Genomic DNA, 20,987 nt, shown 5'->3' with positions numbered 1-20,987 from the left:
AAAAAAAAGAAAGCAACAAAATACACACTTCCACAATTCAAATCATTATCACCAGGAACAAATACTTAAATGCTTATGACAAGTCAAACCCTTAAAAGGTCAAAAAAAAAAAAAATCCTTAAAAGGTACAAAATATATCCCATAGATCCACTTATAAAATGAAGATATCCAGACCATTTGAGAGCACGAATAAATAAGATAAATCTTCTTTTTCCTGGGTAACTCAACAATAATAGCCTGATAAGTTCCAGTAGTTTGAAAATTCAGCAAGATAAGGAATTGCTTTCATCACTTCATCCGTCAGAAGCCGCTTCACAGCTCATCAGCATGTGTAGCAACGTGGGTTGGGTAGCTACAGAGCACATCAGCCCATGTGCTTTGCCCAACCGTGAGTTTTTTCACAACTGAGACCACCTCCTCAATGCTTACACGGATCTGTTCCTTGCTGTCCCTCTCACGTATGGTCACACTAGTAGCCGAATCAACAGTTATGGCAAAGGGGACACCAAGCTCATCCGTCCTGGCATAACGTTTCCCTATAGACGTGCCTGCAGAAAACACCAGCAAAATCGTAATTTATAAGCAGCTTAGTCTAATGCTGAATCATATGAACCACTAATCCACTGATGCGGACTTTCAAAGCTACAATTTCTGCATAGTGTTCTAGGTAAGTAGACAATCACAACAATCAGTATATTTAAATGTCATGCAATCATCTACCAAACTCTCAATCCACAAGGCAAGTTCTAGCGGCCTCACAGTAAGTTGATGATAAAACATTTGAGAACCTACCAGTAAGATTAATTGGGAAAAAAAAAACCTGTCTTAGAATCCATGGGAAGAGAAGTAACATTACCCACCACAGCCTATGAAATAATGGCATTCCAGAACTCTTGACTAAAACCGGAGTTTAGTTATTATCAGATGCTAATATTTTATAGGCATACCTGTAGCATCCAATTTATATGAGATCCCAGCCGCCATTAGTGATTCAGCTATGAGTTTGGCCACTTCATCAAACTGCTGAGACTTGATTAATGGGAAAACAGTACACTTAATCGGAGCCACTAGAGGAGGGAAGCAGAACACATTCAGCCGTTCATCCTCTGATCTGCCTGGTCTTATGTAGAAAGAATGCTCAAAGAGACAGTAGATTATTCGTCCAATACCAAAAGATGGCTCAATCACGGATGCGGTAAAATAACCCATTTGATGTTCCTTTCTTTCCATACTGATAGATACCATGTTTTTCTTTATCACTACCGATTTTCCAAGTGTACAGACTTGGAAGTCCACCTCTCCTTTATCATCAAAAGCTTCTTTCATTTCTAGTGCTTCTTTTTCACTCATGGCCTATCCAAAGAGCTTGTTAGAAGCTATAAATGAAAAGGATAAGTAATTAGCAGCATGGAATATGTGCAAAGGTTACCTCCAATGCTTCAACAACCATTCTTTGGTTCCCCTTAAATGCAAGATCTAGTTCTTCTTTTGATGGGGTAATAACTAGCTTCTGAAATTTATTTAAAAAATCAAACAATAAGCAAGTTGAAAATAGGAACGTCAGTATCTTCTGGACAATAGATAGAAAAAGTGCAACGTAACTTCTGCAGCAAAGTATGGAGGTCAGTGATTTGCCATTCCAAATGTGGAATTAGACATTAAAAAAAAAAGTGGAAAAGAAAATCCTACCTCCACCTCTCTAGGTTCTGAGGACTTCGCACAGGCAAACAGAGGGACACAACTTTTCTCCTGTTGAACAACATAATAAAATCATCATACTTCACAATCAATCTACAAAGCTTTAATCAGCCGATAGATAAAAACTAGAATAAATAATCGATAAGAAGAGCGAAAGCTCTGGCGAAAGAATGGCATGCATAAGCATAAGAAGATTGTGTTTCTATGCAACTAAAAGTAAACAATAGCTAAGATGGCTCTCTCAGGTAAGGCTGGACAAGACATGAAAATAACAATCAACTTTTGAAAAGAGGCACAGCCATGAGCTTGTAATGTTCTAAAGAAGCAAATCTGAAGGCCATTTACAGAGGTTGAGCAAGCCGTTGAAACCCAGCTGCTGATGTTCATAGTTAAGAGAGGAAACAAAAAATACCAAAGAGAAAGTGGAGTAGATAGCATGTTTAAGATTTATCATATTTTTCTAGCAAAAAAAAAAGATTTATCACAATTTCTTCGACAGTTTAATTTCCTCTCCTCACTCTCAATGCCACACCCTAGATACCGCTTCTTGACCCTATCTCATTTCAATTATAAGATATATAACTAACAAGTGAAGCCTAATAGCAGGTCAGGTACAGGTCCCATAATAAATGAGTTGGTATGGGTTTATTGTTTTCAAACGTTGTGGGTTGTATGGGCTGAGAGTTTTAATGACGATCCAAATTCAATCCAATCACAAATCAACCAGACCCAATGCATTGCTAACTAGTCCTCTCGCTTGTTTAAAAGAAGAATAGTTTTGTAAGAGGTGCATAAGATTATAATTTGTCACAATCAGAACTCATCACGGCATTCTTAAGCGCAAACAGGTCTTGATTACATACCGAATGAGCTCGTAAATCATAAGCAGATCTATCAGCAATCCCAACACATTCAATCCAGCCATAGGAGCATTCTATTTCCGCATCCCAACAGTCTGCAGCATAGTGAGCCATCTCATTTGGCAGATGCTGCCTGAAGCGCAATCTATCTTTGTCAATTCCCAGACGAGTCAAGAAAAGATACACCCGTCCTATGAAATAACCAAGTGTCTCATTGTTGATTATTCCCTACAAAAAGAAATTAAAACAATATTTAAAAGAAACTAAACCAAATGAAGAATAGAGATGTCAAAATAAAATAAAGGTAAAGGAAGAAACGATCAGCACAAAGGTGATAATAAGGTAGCCAAAGAAACCAACCTTTGAAACAGCTTCACTAAGGATCATTGACTTGGCTGATTTCCCAGCTAGTTGCTCCTCCCTGGGGAACATCAAAAGCTCCAGGTTGGCAACATGAACAAACTTCGGGTGGGATTTGTCCTCAGGATCCACAAAGTGCTCTATCTCAGCTAGTGTGAACTCACGGACTCTTAAAAGACCTTGACGAGGTGAAATCTACTCATCATAGAAAATAAGTTATGTCAGACCGACAGTTGAACATGAAACAAAGGCCTGTAAGTCTGTAACATGAACAAGAAGTATAGGAGACAGAACGCTCATGGTTTCTACTAGCATAACTTTTGAATTAAGAGAATAGCATCAAATATATTTAATTATTCGCCCAAATTACTGCATTTATTTTCCTTCAACTGAAAAAAGCACAAAATCATCTCATACTCTGACAAAATATCAAAAATCAAAATGGGAGAAACAAGATCTGATGAATAATAAAGCGAAGCCTTGCCACAAAAAAAAAACGAATTCACTTTTCCAACGTTACAGAGGGAACATGTCTATTTTAGCAAATGAGGAAACAGTGCAATCATTCATTCAGTTCTTTAAACTGACAGTTATATCACCAGAATCGAGATAAAAAATGCATTAAATTTTCAACCAATCCTCAGCTAATTCAGTAAAATTTGATAATGATTGTTTACGCCAAGAACTTTTGGTGGGAAGCTTAAATCAAGAACTAGGTTGGTTTGTCATCAAAACTCAGTTGCCTACTACATTAACAACGTGCTCCACAACAAAGTTAGCACAATGTTTGCCATTTGATCTAATTATTTTTCCTTCATAATTCAGTTGTGTACCTCATCCATACTGTCAAGTAGTTAATTTCCCAACCATTTACAAGCATTGCTGTTTCCCTGTACTGCTTCTTCCAGTTGTGCAGCAGCAATATCACAAGTACAAAAAATTTAGAAATGAAGCACCCCAGAGCAAAATTCTTGCAATTAAAAATTCATAGAACAAGAATGTCTCTACAGAAGATTGTTTATGAAGATATGGCAAATGGTGAACCTTCAAACCTGCAATTGAAGGTGCACCATATCCTAAGAATCTCGTCGAGAAGGTTTCAAGCATTGATGATCCAACGCTGGAGCAGCTTCCAAACAATCAAGAGATGAGTAGCAATCTCTCAAGGGTTGTGACCATATTACAGCATTTTGACGATCTATTTCTTGTTGATTTTGTGTATTAATGAAAGAATACCATCAATCAGATGATCAAAAGCTTTATGGCTGAAGATCCAAGGGCACCGAAACAACCAGTTGAGAATACAATCACAAGAAAATTTAATATTAATTTCCATCATCGAGTCTTGGAGATGCAGAGATGAATCAAAAGTGTCAAAGCAACATCAAGATCTCGAGCATGACATCCATGCAGTGGAAACAAATCATAAAGTCAAGGGCCTAGATCAGGCAGCAAATTTTTCCATTATGATGATCTAAACCCTCATCCAACTACTTGGAGCATCAATGGACATATTGGAGCATCAAAATTATTTAATGGTCCAAAATTAATCGTGTATCAAGTTTCTATTTGTTTAACATTTAATTACAAAAATGGATATGAGATTAAATTGGCCCTTAAATTACTTGACCTACAAGTTACTTGGGTTCTAAGTTCCATGTTTTGTAATATATGTGATTGGTGGGTCCTTGCATGTCTTTTTTATTAGGTTACTTCATCCCCAAGTCACACAGTGTATCGGCAAATAAAAGGGTGGTCATGAGTTGTATTGTATGAGTTTGTGAAAGTGATTTCTCTCCTCTCTCTCTCTCTCTCTCTCTCTCTCGCCCTACCTCTAGTGTCTTTTATTCCCCTCTCCCTATTCATCTCTCAACTCCTTTACTTCTCATGTATTTCCCTTCTTCAAAAACCTGTGAATATATGTATTATTGCCTGAATTAAATTTCAAGTCAACATCAAACCTTCTCCTTTAATCCTAAAACCCCTAGAAACTTTTTTTTCTAACAACAAACACTATCCCTAAACCCTAGGATGGACCTAGAAAGCTTCCCTCTTTCCTTCAATCCATTAAAGTGTTCATTCTGCCCAGTTTTCTGCAATAGAACAGCAAGGCAACAAATTAGCTATTCCCCAATTCCTCCCACCATGCTATTGCAGGTCATCCCCTAAGTTGTCCTACATCAGTACGCATACAAAGCAATATCTCACTTCACATATGCATTCGAAGTTTCGAACTATTCTTTTATTAGAAACCACAAACCCAGGTTCTATCTTTCACAAGTTAAATGACCAAGAAAGCCAAGCGATCTATAAATTCAAGCTAAAGCAATACAAATATGTAGTGCTATATCTTTTTCTTATTTATGTGCTGGGTAGCATCCAAATTTTACAAATCAAAATGTCTTGAAAATGTTGTTTATTACTGATGAGTGGTAATACAAAATATTTCTTGTACTACTGAATGCGTGTTAAAATGCTATTTTACCAAATATAATGCAAAATGAAAAATCCAATGACATAAATGAAGTAGATAGACTAGAGAAAGATTGTCTGTTGTACTAAGTGGAGCTGCCTATTCAGCCACCTAGGCTCTAGGGCTAAGCTATTACCTAGGGTCACTTGGACAGTTTGACAATCCGGATTTCCTAACTTTGATGGAAAGGCAAAAAAGTAGTCATGAAAATAAATTAAAAGAAAATTAAAATACAGTAAAATAGGAAGAGCACAAGAAGAGACAACAGTGATCACCCTAGGCCGTATGGCTAAACTATCACCTATTGCCTAGGCCGTATGGCTAAACTATCACCTATTGCTTGGCCAGTTAAACAACCATGATTGCTTAACTTTTATGAAAAAAGCAATACATCTATGGAAATAAATTGCAAATTAAAAAAAATGAGAAGAGATTGTAAACCAAGGTGCCGAATTTAATAACTACAAGTTGCAGCCAATTTGTTTTCAAATTTGTAAGTTGTCCTTCTCATATAAGGCCCTGTTTGGGAGAGCTTTTGGAGGGCCAGAAAGCCCTCCAAAAGTACTTTTAGATGAAAAAATGTGTTTGGTAAATTTTTCAAAAAGCTGTTTCAGCTTTTGCGGGAAACTGTAAACAGCTTTTGGGAGGAAGCTCCAATTTGGAGCTTTTGGGAGGAAGCTGTTTCAGAGAGAGAGGTCCACGGTGCCTCCCCTTACAGAGAGAGGATCTCTCTCTGTTACAGAGAGAGAGGATCTCCCTCTATAACACAGAGAGATCCTCTCTCTGTACGCTTAATGATCTCGCGGTCCACGGTGGACCGCGAGATCCTCTCTCTGTTGCAGGGAGGGAGTTCTGGTGGACGGCGAGCTCTTTTCCCTCTTTGTTACAGAGGGAGAGAGAGAAAGAACAGAGAGAGAAATCTCTGTTACAAAGAGAGATTTCCCTCTGTGGTTCGGGTGGACCAAATTTTTCCTCTCTGGTTCGGGTGGACCAAGTTTTTCCTCTCTGTTACAGAGAGAAAGATAGATTTGTATTTAGAATTTTAATGGAGTTTGGTAATATTATTGTTGCCTTCTAACTTATGATTGGATCATTCTCTGTCAGGTACTGTCACCTAGTGGCTCAGAAATTTGCAATCTCCATTGCACTTTGAAGTTTTAAGAAGTAAGAATACTCCTTTTATCCTTAATTAGCCAAAATATTTTTTGCTTATACTTTTGACTTAAAATCCAAATTACTACTTACATTGTCATTCTTCAACAAAATTCACTGCTAGTGATTCCAAGAATGGACATTTGATGAATATTGAAGCATGTTTTAATTAAAAGATCTTACACCTTATTGTCATTTTAGTGGTGCATACTATTGTTACTAATACTTCCAATATTGCCAAGAAGATATTGGGTACTCAACATCGTATTTGGCTAATATTGGGAACTTGACAATGTAATATGTTTTGAGTTTTTACACAGCAGCCCAACATAGAAAAGTTCTGGCTGGTTTTATATAACATGTACATGGCTTGGGTTGGTCATATTGTACCCATCAAACATGCAATGCATTCATAAAGATTTGTTTATTATAAATTGGCTGAATAGTGTGGGGTAGATTATGAATCTTATGTTTTTTCATATTATTAAAATTCTCATGATGTGGGCACCTCAAAATCCTCTTAGAATACCTCCTTGCAGTACAGGAGGTACTGCATTTAAATCCCCCACTGGTTCCCTAGAGATCCAATGAAGAATAATGTTGGTGGCTAGTTCTTGTTGGCCTGAGCGTAGTTAGTGCAAGCAACAAAGTGCAGTTAGGCACAGGTTTACATAATGCAGCACAATGTATGGCTTCACGCAATTTATAAACAAAATGAATTTTAGAGCAAACGTTATTTTCCTGCCTTTGGTTTCCTATTAATCTGATCTTATTTCCAATAGAAAGAGAGTCCTACAAGATCTGGAAGTTGAAATTTAAAAAGAAAGGAGATCATGGTACGTAGGCAAATTTTTCCTGAGATCATGGCAAAAATGCTGCTACCTAGTTAGGAATGGGAAGAGTAAGTTTATACATGGTAATGGCAATTTCTTTATTTAGTATCATAATAGCCATCCATCAAATCCTTGATTCTATCAAATAATTGACATTCATTAGACATAGAGTTCTATTAAGAAGACTAGCTTGACCAAATACAGAGAAAGTATACAATAAAGAGTACATGGGTCTTCTAAGACTAGCCTCAAAATGGTCAAGAACATAGACGAAACCAGTAAAGCCTGAGATCCATTTAAGAACTGTGCAAGCTGGTGAAAATGCTTATAGTCATGGAATGCCGTACCGGCCCGTACCGGCCGGTACCGGAACCACAAGAAAACCGGTATCTCCGGTTTTCTTGTGCGAACCGGCCGGTACCGCTTGGTACCGGCCTCGTACCGGTGCGAACCGGCCGGTTCGCACCGGTACGAATTTTTTTTTTTATGAACCACAGCGCGAGGCGCTGTGGTTTTTGGCTCGTGGTACCGGCCGGTACTGTACCGATACCGGCCGGTACGTACCGGACCGGGCCGGTACGTACCGGACCGGGCCGGTACCGTACCGGTCCGGCCCGCCACCGGTACGCCGACCGGTACCGGTACGGCGGACCTTACTTATAGTTCTATCAAATAATTGCCTCTTATTGCATGCCTTGTCTAATATCTCATTGTTTTTCTAATATGCTTTACAAGGTGTTTTATTCATATGGATGAAATCATGACTTATGATTGACAAAATGTTTCATGTCTTTGTTGTTGCATTGTAAGAAGAACAAATGTCTAAGAAGAGCCAACATACCCTTGCTGGTCCATCAACCCAAGATGAGAAGAAGAGGAAGGCCATTTGGAATGAAAAATTGATAGAGGAGTTTATCGATATATGTATTGGTGAAGTTGAAGCTGGTAATCGCCCAGGAACACATTTCAATAGGTTAGGGTGGGCCATTATAATTAAGAAATTCTATGAGAAGACAAGAAATCAATATGACTACAAAAAATTTAAAAATAAGTGGGATAATCTGAAAGCAAATTGGAGCATTTGGATGAAATTGGTGGGAAAGGAAACAGGGCTTGGATGGGATCCTGTTAGAAATACAATAGATGCACCAGATGCATGGTGGGAAAAAAAAATGCAGGCACATGTACCACTAGTTTAATATTTGTAAGATTTTTTATACTAACCTATAAACTACTATTGACAACTATATGTTGTTAACTTGCAGGAGATTCCTGATGCAGCTAAGTTTCGAGAACGTGGTCTACAACATGCCATAAAATTGGATAGGTTATTTAGAGGTACTAGTGCCACTGGGGAGGGGGCCTGGGCACCAGCTTTACTGGTGCAGGAGGATGTTGAGGACGCAATTGAAGTATATGAGAGGTTGGATGGGGTTAATAATGATACATTTGAGGGCTTAGGTGACTCAGATGAGGACCATCATATGATTGCATATAAAATTGATGATGTTCCCACTGAGAATTTTAATGTTAACCTTACTCTTGCATCTGATGCTATCCAAGAGAGAGGAAAGAAAAGAGTTAGCTCTACTTTGCATGAAAAGAAATGCAAGAAGGTTGGGGGTGCTGCACGACTATCTCAGCAATTGAGTCGTCTTATTGATGCAGTGGAGAAGAAAAGTACAGTGCCATCCAAGATGATTGATAAACCTGGACGTAGTATCGATGAGGTGATGGACGTAGTGCATATGATGCCTGAGATGGTAGCACAACCTGAACTGCTTTTGATTGCTGCTGAGGTGCTCCTTAAAAGAGAACATCGAGAGATGTTTATGGCACTCCGAGATACCAATCTTCGAATTGAATGGCTCAAGCGAATGTCAAACTTACATAAGTAGTTGTTGACGTACTATTATGGCAATATGTTTTGTAGTTTTAATTATGAACTTCTATTATAGAATGATGATGGACTATATGTAGTTGTGGTATCTCTTGGATAATGTATCATGGATGCTATTGATTTTATGGATATTATAGATGTTATGATTTTGTGATATTATATGTATTTGCATTATATGTTTATATATCATTTGTTTTATTTGCTACAGATGTTTTATTTTTTGCATAATATGTTTTCTACAGGTATGGGCAGCATTGACAATAGTTCTGAGGAGAATTATTCTAGTGAAGATGAGATAGTTGATGATGATAATTATATTATTCTACTAACTGCAACTGTTGGTATGGTTACTGAATATTACACAAAATATATTGAAAAGGAGCCTTGTAGGACCTCTTATCAAACCGGATACAAGTTTGTATCAGAAATTTTAAATGGCAATCCATATAGATGCCAACAACAATTTCGAATGGAAAAACATGTATTTATTAATCTGTGCATGGAATTGAAAATCAAATATGGTTTAAAGGCTTCTAGATATATTCCTGTTGAGGAGCTGGTGTCTATGTTTTTGATGATTCTAGGACATGGGTTTGGGAATAGGATGGTTCGAGAAAGATTTCAACATTCTGGAGAAACAGTTAGTAGATATTTCACTCATGTTTTAAATGCTGTTTTAAGGATGTCCAAGGATATTATTAGCCCGCTGGATAAAGAGTTCAAAAATATTCCAAGTAAAATCCGCAATGATCATCGTTGGTGGCCTTATTTTAAGGACTGCATTGGAGCAATTGATGGCACCCATATACCAGTGAAAATTTCTCCATCCAAACAAGTACCATATATTGGCCGAAAAGGGATTCCTACACAAAATGTTATGGCTTGTGATTTTGACATGCGTTTCACTTTTGTTTGTGCTGGATGGGAAGGTACTGCTCATGATACTCGTATTTTTTTAGATGCTATACACAGTAAAGAGCTCCAATTTCCACACCCACCTAGAGGTATGCATTTTAATTAAATATATTATAATATAGACGTATGCATATTAATTAAATATATTATAATCACAAGTATACTTTTTTAACTTTCATTAAATATATTAAAATACTAACTCATATATATATATATATGCAGGTAAATATTATTTGGTGGATGCAGGATATCCTCACATGTTGGGATATATGGGGCTTTACAAAAGGGAGAGGTATCATTTACCAGATTTTCGACGTGGAAGTCAACCAAGGGGTATGCATGAAATCTTTAATCATGCACATTCCTCCCTGAGATGCACTATTGAGAGGACATTCAGATGCTGGAAAAGTAGATGGAGAATGTTGAGTACCATGCCCAACTTTTCTTATCATAAACAAGTCCAAATTGTGGTGGCTTCCATGGCTATTCATAATTTTATTAGAAATCATGCAATCAAAAATTTGGAGTTTCAGCCTTATGATGATAATGAGGATCTACTCCCTTCTGATTGTTTAGAGATTAATGAACCACAGGAAGAACTGAGTGCAGAGCAAAGCCAAATATTGGGTAACCGTGAGATGGATATTCTACGTGATCATATTGCTTCTCAACTTATAGCTCGTTGACTTCTGAGTGCAGTGCAATTCCACATGTTTTGTTTTGTATTTGACCAAACGTGAATGTTCGTTGTATTTTTGTTGCTACTACGTCAACAATGTAAAAAAGTATGAACAAGGTAAAGTTAGAGAGGATGGATATTAACTATGTGCTAAGATATATGTATACCATGCTAGATTAATTGTGTTCATCTGGTCATGGATATTATGAAAAATTAATTTATACTAATAATTATAATATTTTATACCTTTATTATTGTATTATACTATAAATATTATATTATATTACATTACATTATAATGCATTAATATGTTATTTTAAATAATTTAATATTATGTTATATTATGAGAAATTAATTTATACTAATAATTATAATATTTTATACTTTTATTATTGTATTATACTATAAATATAATATATATTACATTACATCATAATACATTAATATGTTTTGTTAAATAATTTAATATTATGTTATATTACCAAATATTAATTTACTCTAATAATTATATTACTATTATGCTATATTAACATACTATTATTTTATATTACAATAATATTATACTATATCGTATATTTATGTATTAATTTATGTTATGTTTTATTATGTTCTGTTGTATAATACTATGCAATGTCCTTTATGGTAATTTTGTCATACAAAAGTACTTTCTCAGTTTGTTTACCAAACACAAAACAAAGTACCACAGCACTTTACGAATGTAGTTACCAAACAGCAAACAGCTTTTTATAACAGCTCTACTTCAGACAGCTCTACTTCCAACAACTCTACTTCCAACAGCTCTACTGCCAACAGCTCCCCCAAACAGGGCCTAAGTCGTACAAAAGCTCGAAATATCATTTCTGTATGTATGATTGAGAGAGCACTTATGCTAACTGTGATGTAACTTTGAGAGAAGAAATTAAGATATAGCACATTAGTTGACCATCTAGCTAGATAACATCGAAGATCAAGGACATAAAGGTGATACATTAAGGCTCGTATTTTCTAAAAAAGGGTGTTCATAACTAGCCACCATATAACACTAGACTCTTCTTTTTGTGGCATTTTCAATTTTGGTGGAAAAGGTGCGCTGATAGCAAATGAACAGGTGTACAATCGGAGAAACATGGAGGAAAGAGCATAACCAAATTTGGACTCTCGGACAGCCTACAATCACGTATAAATCGATGATGATTTGTCACTGCTACTTTAAATTATGAGTCTACATACCCATTGGAAGAGATGGCTAAAGTCATCCTTCCAATCCACTAGTACTCATTGTGTCAAGGGTTACTCCTTTTGGTTCAAAGCAATCATAACAAGAACCACTATTCCCATCATCATTAAGTTGATTAGAGATTTCTTCAGCCACACAATAATTAGAAAAAAAAGAAATTGGGTGGATAAAATAGTTTCACATAGAAATTACACTAACATATCATGAATTCAACAATAATACCAGATTATTTTGAGGAAAAAATCACTTCAAGGCATTGTCATATACTGCAAAGTCATTCCTACACAGAAGTGACTTATCAAACACTAAATCATAAGATTACATGTTGCCAATCTAGTGGTATGAAATCTACTAATGTCTGTCAATGTTGTAATTGACACCCTTCAGTCATTCAAATCGGCATCCCTCTTCAAGTCAAGAAGGAAGAAGGATCACCTTACATGAGGAACCAAGATGAAAATCACTAAATTGAACTCATCTCATGAAAAGGGAATTCATTTAAGATGATATTAGTTATAAAAGCATCGTGCCAATCAAATAGCACCCTTCATGCCTCATTTTCACCCAAGATTTTAAGTTTCTGCCAGAATGGATTGCTTTAGGCCAAGATCATATTGAAACCGGCCTCCAACTTCCATTTTCAATCAACTTCAAAGCTTCTGCCTGATGTTGGCCAAAACTAAAGATAGCAATAGAATTTTTTTAAAAGTTATATGTTAGTGTTTCCAATAATAGAAAGGTCATTTTTTATTTATTTAAGTATATAGGCTATATAACATCAATTTTCAATACTTTTTCTTTTCTTTCCTTGAGTTAAAAGAGATATAAATTTAACCCTTGATAGATTAAAACATCCAAGAAACTCTTATTATACTACTAAATCTAAGGCCCAATCCAACGAAATTGAGCATGTCTATCATTGAAGCAAGCAATCAGGTCTATATAATTCAAGGCATACTCTATAAACAAATTGGAGCATCAACATAAGCATATTGAATGATTACCAAATGCCATCAAAATTTGATAACCAATGCCATCTCTCTATTGATTTTATCCAATTCAACAAGAGGCGAGAGTCATCAATCAAAAAAAAACTAAAAGGCCACATGGCTATGGAATTCAGGAGCATGTAATCGAGAGAGAGCCTCTAAGGTTCTACAAGATTTGGAAAGAGATTGGATAAAATAGGACTTTAACATGGTTTAAATTAGGGGACAATATTAATCTTTAAGGAAAGTTTCTTAGAGCAACTAGATAAACTAGAACACAATCCCCATAAAGTACACTAAGAACCTTATGTATAATTTTGCAAGTTGCTTAAATTTGAATTTTCAATGGTGCGCTTGCAGACTGATTTCGTAACAACTAAATATTTCATATGATACAAAACAAATTAGCCTATCCCTATAGGTTAACTGCACTGAAGCCATATTTTGCATCTAATTAGGTTAAGCCAACAACTTAATTATCCCAAATTTCCAATTCATGTTAAGTCTTTCTGAATGCTATGGTTCAAGTCAATAATTTGATTGGATGAGGCCCTAAAATTCATGGTGTCAACTCGTGTTAAGTTCACATATGCCAATACTAGGGCCTGAGCAAACAGCAATGAAAGAGTTATCTTTACTTAACTTGGGATACTCAACCCATAGAATAGACAAGTCAATTAGATGAGACCTAGTATGCGATCAAGCATTAAAGAAATGCATCCACTTTCTAATAGCAAAAAGAAAAGAAATACATCCACCAAGAATCATTGTTAGTGCATGTATACTAAAACACCAACTTTTAACATGTATAAAATCACTAACAAGATAATGCAGCTCAGATCTTCATTACACATGGCAGTTTTGCACGATATGATCTTCTATGCCTAAATGCACAATTTTATATCCACAGTAAAGGAAGAAAATGGAAGCAAACAAACCTCATTTCTAAATGCCTGCCCAATCTGAGCTGCTGCAAATGGAAGCTTCTCGCCATTGTAATTGTACAATTCCTCAAAATCCACGAAGATACCCTGTGCTGTTTCTGGCCTCAAATACCTACAATCCACAGATAATCGAACGGCAACTAAATACCATACACCAATCGCTGCTAATTAAGTACATAGCATGTGCAAATTATCTCACCCAGGAAGCATGCCCGATGGGCCAATCGAAGTCTGAAACATGAGATTGAAGGGGTATGGATCAGAGATGTGGTTCCCGGTATCAGGTGATCTGATATCATACTCCTTCAGCTTCGCCCCTATCTCTTCAGCAGAAAGATCGTCCAACACCGTGATGACATGCTTGAACTCTGCAGCCTTATTAGGCGATAATGTGAGGTCCTTCTCGAGCTTTCCCTTGCAATAGTCCTTGAGTAAGTGATCGGCACGGTAGCACATCCCAGTCTTCTCATCCTTCACCATCAGGTCAGTGAATTTATCCACATGACCAGATGCCTTCAAGATTATCTCTGGCGTGAGACAGGGACACCATACCTCCGACATGCGCTCCGCCGAAACAAAGTGCTAAAGAAAACAGATCAAACATATTATTGTAGCATTCTGTGTACTAGCAGTTATGTTTTGCCTTCAAAATAAAACAGTGTACAAACATATAATTAAGCATTCGATCCATGAGAAAAATATATTCTCTTTTCAAAATTAAGCAGCATAAAACGAACAACTCAGCATTCAAACTACGAGGAAAAGGATGCAGCGAGCAGTATATACCAGCAAAAAGAATCAAATGTAAAGATAAATTCCCAAATAATGATCACCATTGTCGCTGAATGTAAGAGTTTAAATATCGTTACAAGCTTCGACTGATGCAATCTTAAATATAAAGAAAAAAAAATCTAATTATCAGGTACTAGTTATAGAAATTTGTTTAAAAGTTAAGTATCACCTATAAGCATTTTAGACACACGATGGGGGGAACTTGTTTTCTCATTTGTGGGTAAAAATTTCAAGAAACAAGTTTAACATAACCGTATCGAATCCATAGGGGAACAAGACGTCTTGATGGCGTTACCTGGCGCCAAAAGGCAAGGACGTTGGACTTAACGGCGCACCCAGGAGGCCCATAGTCGTAGAGGCCGGCGACGCCGCCGTAGATCTTGAAGGAGGGGATGTAGAAGAGCCTCCTCTCGAGCGTGTTCACGACGGCCTGCCGAAATGCCTCCTTGTTGCTGCCGTTGCCAATGAAGGCGGACTGGAGTCGCTTTGCGGCGACACCGTGCTCCACCTTGAGGGCCTTGTGGGCCTCGACGGTTATGGCGAAGGGGACACCAAGCGTATCCGTCCTGGCATAATGTTTTCCTATAGACATGCCTGCAAAATACACCAGCAAAATCGTAATTTATAAGCAGCTTAGTCTGAAGCTGAATCATATGAACCATTAATCCATCGATGTGGACTTTAAAATCTATTGTTTCTGTATAGCGTTCTAGTTAAATAGACTTGTATATTTCATCGCATCAGCATAATCATAACAATCGGTATATTTAAGTGTCATGCAACCATCTACTAAACTACCGATCCACAAACCAAGTTCTAGATATCTAAGAGTAAGTTGATGATAAAACATTTGAGAACCTAACAATAGGATTAATTGAAAAAAAAGACTATTTTAGAATCCATGTGAAGAGAAGTAACATTACCCGCCACAACCTATGAAATAATGGCATTCCAGATTTCTGACTAAAACCGGAGTTCAAATATTTATCAGATGCTGATATTTTACAGGCATACCTGTAACATCTAATTTATGTAAGATCCCAGCCTTCTTTAGTGATTTAGCCATGAGTTTGGCCGCTCCATCAAACTGCTGATACTTGATTGCTGGATAAATGGTGCGCTTAATAGGAGGGATGCATAACACATTTAGCTGTTCATTCTCTGAATAGCTTCGTCTTCTGTAGAAAGAATGCTCAAAGAGACAGTAGATTATTCGTCCAATACCAAAAGATGGTTCGATAACAAACGGGGTAAAAAGCCTTTGATGTTCCTTCTTTCTTTCCATACTAATAGATACCATGTTTTGCTTTAGAAGCACAGATTTTCCAAGTGTACAGACTTGGAAGTCCACCTCTCCTTTATTATCCAAAGCTTCCTTCATTACCAGTGCTTCTTTTTCACTCATGGCCTATCCAAAGAGCTTGTTAGAAGCTATAAATGAAAAGGCTAAGTAATTAGCAGCATGGAATATGTGCAAAGGTTACCTCCAATGCTTCAACCACCATTCTTTGGTTACCCTTAAATGCACGACCTAGTTCTCTTTTTAATGGGGTAATAACCAGCTTCTGAAAATTATTTAAAAAAATCAAACAATAAGCAAGTCGAAAATAGGAAAGTCAGTATCTTCTGGACAATAGATAAAAAAAAGTGCAACATAACTTCGGCGGCAAAGTATGGAGGCCAGTGATTTGCCCTTCCACATGTGAAATTAGACACATAAAAAAAAGTGGCAAAGAAAATCTTACCTCCACCTCTCTAGGTTCTGAGAACTTCTCATGAGCAACCAAAGGGACACCACTTTTCTCCTGTTGAATAGCATAATAAAATTATCATACTTCAACATCAATCTACGAAGCTTTAATCAGCCGATAGATAAAAACTCGAATAAATAGCCGATAAGAAGAGTTTTAGCGAAAGCTCTGGCAAAAGAATGGCATGCATAATCATAAGAGGATTGTCTTTCTATGCAACTAAAAGTAAACAATAGCTAAGATGGGTATCTCAGATAAGGCTGTCCAAGACATGAAAATAACAATCAACTTTTGAAAAGAGGCACAAAGCCATGAGCTTGTGATGTTCTAAAGAAGCAAATCTAAAGGCCATTTACATATGAAGCAAACTAGTAGAAAAATTGCAAACTAGTGTAAAAAGGGCACCATTATATATTGGTCTTAGATAACAGAAGGTTTGGTTTCTTATTCAACATTGTTTTCCATTTACTCTTCATACGTGTGGCAGTTTCTGATGAAGACCAACCAACACCTGCCCCAACTTGCCCAAAATAAACAGGATTGGTTTTCAGCCCCAGATCCAACAGGTTAACAGAGGTTAAGCAAGCCCTTGAAACCCAGTTGTGGATGTTCATAGTTAAGAGAGGAAACAAAAAGTACTGAAGAGAAAGTGGAGTAGACAGCATGTTCAAGATTCATCACATTTTCTTCAACAGTTTAATTTCCTCTTCTCACTCTCAATGCCACACCCTAGATACCTCTTCTTGACCTATCTCATTTCAATTATAAGATATATAACTAACAAGTGAAGTCTAATAGCAGGTCAGGTACAAGGTCCCATAATAAATGAGTTGGTATGGGTTTATTCGTTTCAAACATTGTGAGTTGTATGGGCTGAGAGTTTTGATGACGATCCAAATCCAATCCAATCACAAATCAACCAGACCCAAATGCACTGCTAACTAATCCTCTCACTTGTTAAAAGAAGAATAGTTTTGCAAGAGTTGCATAAGATTATAATTTGTCACAATCAGAACTCATCACAACATTCTTAACTGCAAACAAGCCTGGATTACATACCGAATGAGCTCGTAAATCATAATCAGATCTATCAGCAATCCCAACACATTCAATCCAGCCATCAGAGCATTCTATTTCCGCATCCCAACAGTCTACAGCATAGTGAGCCATCTCATTTGGCAGATGCTGCCTAAAGCGCAATCTATCTTTGTCAATTCCCAGACGAGTCAAGAAAAGATACACCCGTCCTATGAAGTAACCAAGTGTCTCATTGTTGATTATTCCCTACAAAAAGAAATTAAAACAATGTTTAAAAGAAACTAAACCAAATGAAGAATAGAGATGTCAAAATAAAATAAAGGTAAAGGAAGAAACGATCAGCACAAAGGTGATAATAAGGTAGCCAAAGAAACCAACCTTTGAAACAGCTTCACCAAGGATCATTGACTTGGCTGATTTCCCTGCTAGTTGCTCCTCCCTGGGGAACATCAAAAGCTCCAGGTTGGCAACATGAACAAACTTCGGGTGGGATTTGTCCTCAGGATCCACAAAGTGCTCTATCTCAGCTAGTGTGAACTCACGGGCTCTTAAAAGACCTTGGCGAGGTGAAATCTACTCATCATAGAAAATAAGTTATGTCAGACCGACAGTTGAACATAAAACAAAGGCTTGTAACACAAAAAAGAAATATAGAAGACAGAACACCCATGGTTTCTACTAGCATAACTTTTGAATTAAGAGAACAACATCAAATATCTTTAATTATTCGCCCAAATTATTGCATTTATATTCCTTCAACTGAAAAAAGCACAAAATCATCTCATACTGAGACAAAATATCAAAAATCAATAAGGGAGAAACAAGATCTGGTGAATAATAAAGTGAATCCTTGCCACCAAAAAAAAAGAACTTACTTTTCCAATGTTACAGAGGGAATATGTCTATTTTAGAAAATGAAGAAACAATGCAACCATTCATTCAGTTCTTTAAACTGACAGCTTTATCACCAGAAAGGAGATAAAAAATGCATTAAATTTTCAACCAATCCTCAGCTAATTCAGTAAAATTTGATAATGTTATTTACGCCAAGATTAGCCTAATCCTATAGGTTAAATGCGCTGAAGCCATATTTTGTATCTAATTAAGTTAAGCCAGCAACTTAACTATCCCAAATTCCCAATTCATGTTAAGTATTTCTGCATGCTATGGTTCAAGTCAATAATTTGATTGGATGAGGCTCTCAAATTCATGGTATCAACTTGTGTTAAGTTCACATATGCCAATCCAAGGACCTCAACAAACAGCAATGAAGGAGTTATCTTTATCTAACTTGGGATGCTCAGCCCATAGAATAGACAAATCAATTAGATCAGAACTAGTATGCGATCAAGCATTAAAGAAATGTATCCACTTTCTCTTAGCAAAAAGAAAAGAAATACATCCACCAAGAATCATTGTGAATGCATGTATACTAAAACACCAACTTTTAACACATATAAAATTTCTAACAAGATAATGCAGCTCAGATCTTCATTACACATGGCAGTTTTGCACGATGTAATCTTCTATGCCTAAAGGCACAATTTTATACCCACAGTAAAGGAAGAAAATGGAAGCAAACAAACCTCATTTCTAAATGCCTGCCCAATCTGAGCTACTGCAAATGGAAGCTTGTAGCCATTGTAATAGTACAGGTCCCTAAAATCCACAAAAATACCTTGTGCTGTTTCTGGCCTCATATACCTACAATCCACAAATAATCGAACAGCAACTAAATACCAGACACCAATCGCTGCTAATTAAGTACATATCATGTGCAAATTAACTCACCCAGGAAGCATGCCAGATGGGCCAATCGAAGTCTGAAACATGAGATTGAAGGGGTATGGATCAGAGATGTGGTTCCCGGTATCAGGTGATCTGACATCATACTCCTTCAGCTTCGCCCCTAGCTCTTCAGCAGAAAGATTGTCCAACACTGAGATGACATGCTTGAACTCTGCAGCCTTATCAGGTGACAATGTTAGGTCCCTCTCGAGCTTCCCCTTGCAATAGTCCTTGAGTAAGTGATCAGCGCGGTAGCACGTCCCAGTCTTCTCATCCTTCACCATCAGGTCAGTGAATTTATCCACATGACCAGATGCCTTCAACACTATCTCTGGCGTGACACAGGGACAATCCATCTCCAACATGTTCTCCGCCAAAACAAAGTGCTAAAGAAAACAGATCGAACATATTATTGTAGCATTCTGTGTACTAGCAGATATGTTTTGCCTTCAAATTAAAACAGTGTTAAAACATATAATTACGCATTCGATCCATTAGAAATAATATGCTCTTTTCAAAATTAAACAGCATATAACGAACAACTCAGCATTCAAACTACGAGGAAAAAGATGCAGCGAGCAGTATATGCTAGCACGAAGAATCAAATGTAAAGATAAATTCCCAAACAATGTTCACCATTGTCGCTGAATGTAAGAGTTTAAATATCGTTGCAAGCCTCGACTGATGCAATATTAAATATAAAGAAAAAAAATCTAACTATCAGGTACTAGCTATAAAAATTTGTTTAAAAGGTACGTATCGCCTATAAGCATTTTAGACACATGATGGGAGGAACTTGATTTCTCATTTGTGGGTTAAAATCCCAAGAAATTAGTTTAACGAAACCGCAACGAGAATCCATAGGGGAACAAGACGTCCTGAAATTTATCTATTTTTTACAGAATCGCTCCACTAGAGAATCTTAGTAGAACTGGATCGGATCGACTTGCTGGAGCTTCATTCTCCAAAGTACAATTTTGTAAAAGCTCTGCTACTCAACGGTTAAGGTTTTGACGGCGTTACCTGGCGCCAAAAGGCAAGGACGTTGGATATGATGTCGCACCCAGGGGGCCCGTAGTCGTAGAGGCCGGCGACGCCGCGGTAGATCTTAAAGGAGGGGATGTAGAAGCGCCACTTCTCGAGCGTGTTCACGACGGCCTGCTTGAACGCCTCCTTGTTGCTGCCGTCGCCCTTGCTGCGGACGGCGGTCTGGAGTCGCTTCGCGGCGGCGTCGATCTCGTCCTTGGAGACGCCGGGGCGGAACTTGAGGGCCCGTACGCCCTTGGACTGGGCGTCGACGGCGGTCTGCTTCTCGGCAAGGGCCCGCCGGAGGTAATCCTCGAAAGAGGCCATGGGCGAGGGGCTCGGCGCGGCGGAGAGGAGGCGGCGGCGGAGGATGAGGGGGAGGAGGGTTTTGGATGGGATTAGGGATCTGGAAAAGGTGGGGAACGATAGGGTTTTTTATGGTTTTTGAGTGGACCATAAAGGGTAGAGGAGAGACTTGCGTGGAAAAAGCCTTCGGTTGCAAGCCAAGATGACTCAGTTTGCTTGTTGTTTGTTTTCATTATCAAAAAAAAC

The 20,987-nt window shown here is 37.5% G+C and overlaps 1 protein-coding gene across 1 annotated transcript; it reads right to left on the bottom strand.

The window, feature by feature from the left end:
* LOC103699017 (glycine--tRNA ligase, mitochondrial 1-like) lies at window positions 1–20,896 on the bottom strand. Its single transcript, XM_039120974.1, has 17 exons — window positions 20,433–20,896; window positions 19,413–19,795; window positions 19,208–19,325; window positions 18,000–18,194; window positions 17,643–17,867; window positions 16,578–16,637; window positions 16,317–16,397; window positions 15,847–16,240; window positions 15,128–15,426; window positions 14,240–14,622; window positions 14,035–14,152; window positions 2,919–3,113; window positions 2,562–2,786; window positions 1,690–1,749; window positions 1,430–1,510; window positions 948–1,353; window positions 1–548 (listed from the first exon to the last, which is right to left on the bottom strand). The coding sequence occupies exons 1-17, from the start codon at window positions 20,760–20,762 to the stop codon at window positions 313–315; spliced, it is 3,789 nt and encodes a 1,262-aa protein (XP_038976902.1). The 5' UTR covers window positions 20,763–20,896; the 3' UTR covers window positions 1–312.
* Between the last annotated feature and the right edge of the window lie 91 nt (window positions 20,897–20,987).

This window comes from Phoenix dactylifera, unplaced genomic scaffold (genome assembly GCF_009389715.1).
Source record: "Phoenix dactylifera cultivar Barhee BC4 unplaced genomic scaffold, palm_55x_up_171113_PBpolish2nd_filt_p 000928F, whole genome shotgun sequence".
Taxonomy (NCBI): domain Eukaryota; kingdom Viridiplantae; phylum Streptophyta; class Magnoliopsida; order Arecales; family Arecaceae; genus Phoenix; species Phoenix dactylifera.
The sequence above is the reverse complement of the archived record's forward strand: the minus strand, read 5'-3'. Positions and strand labels throughout refer to the sequence as shown.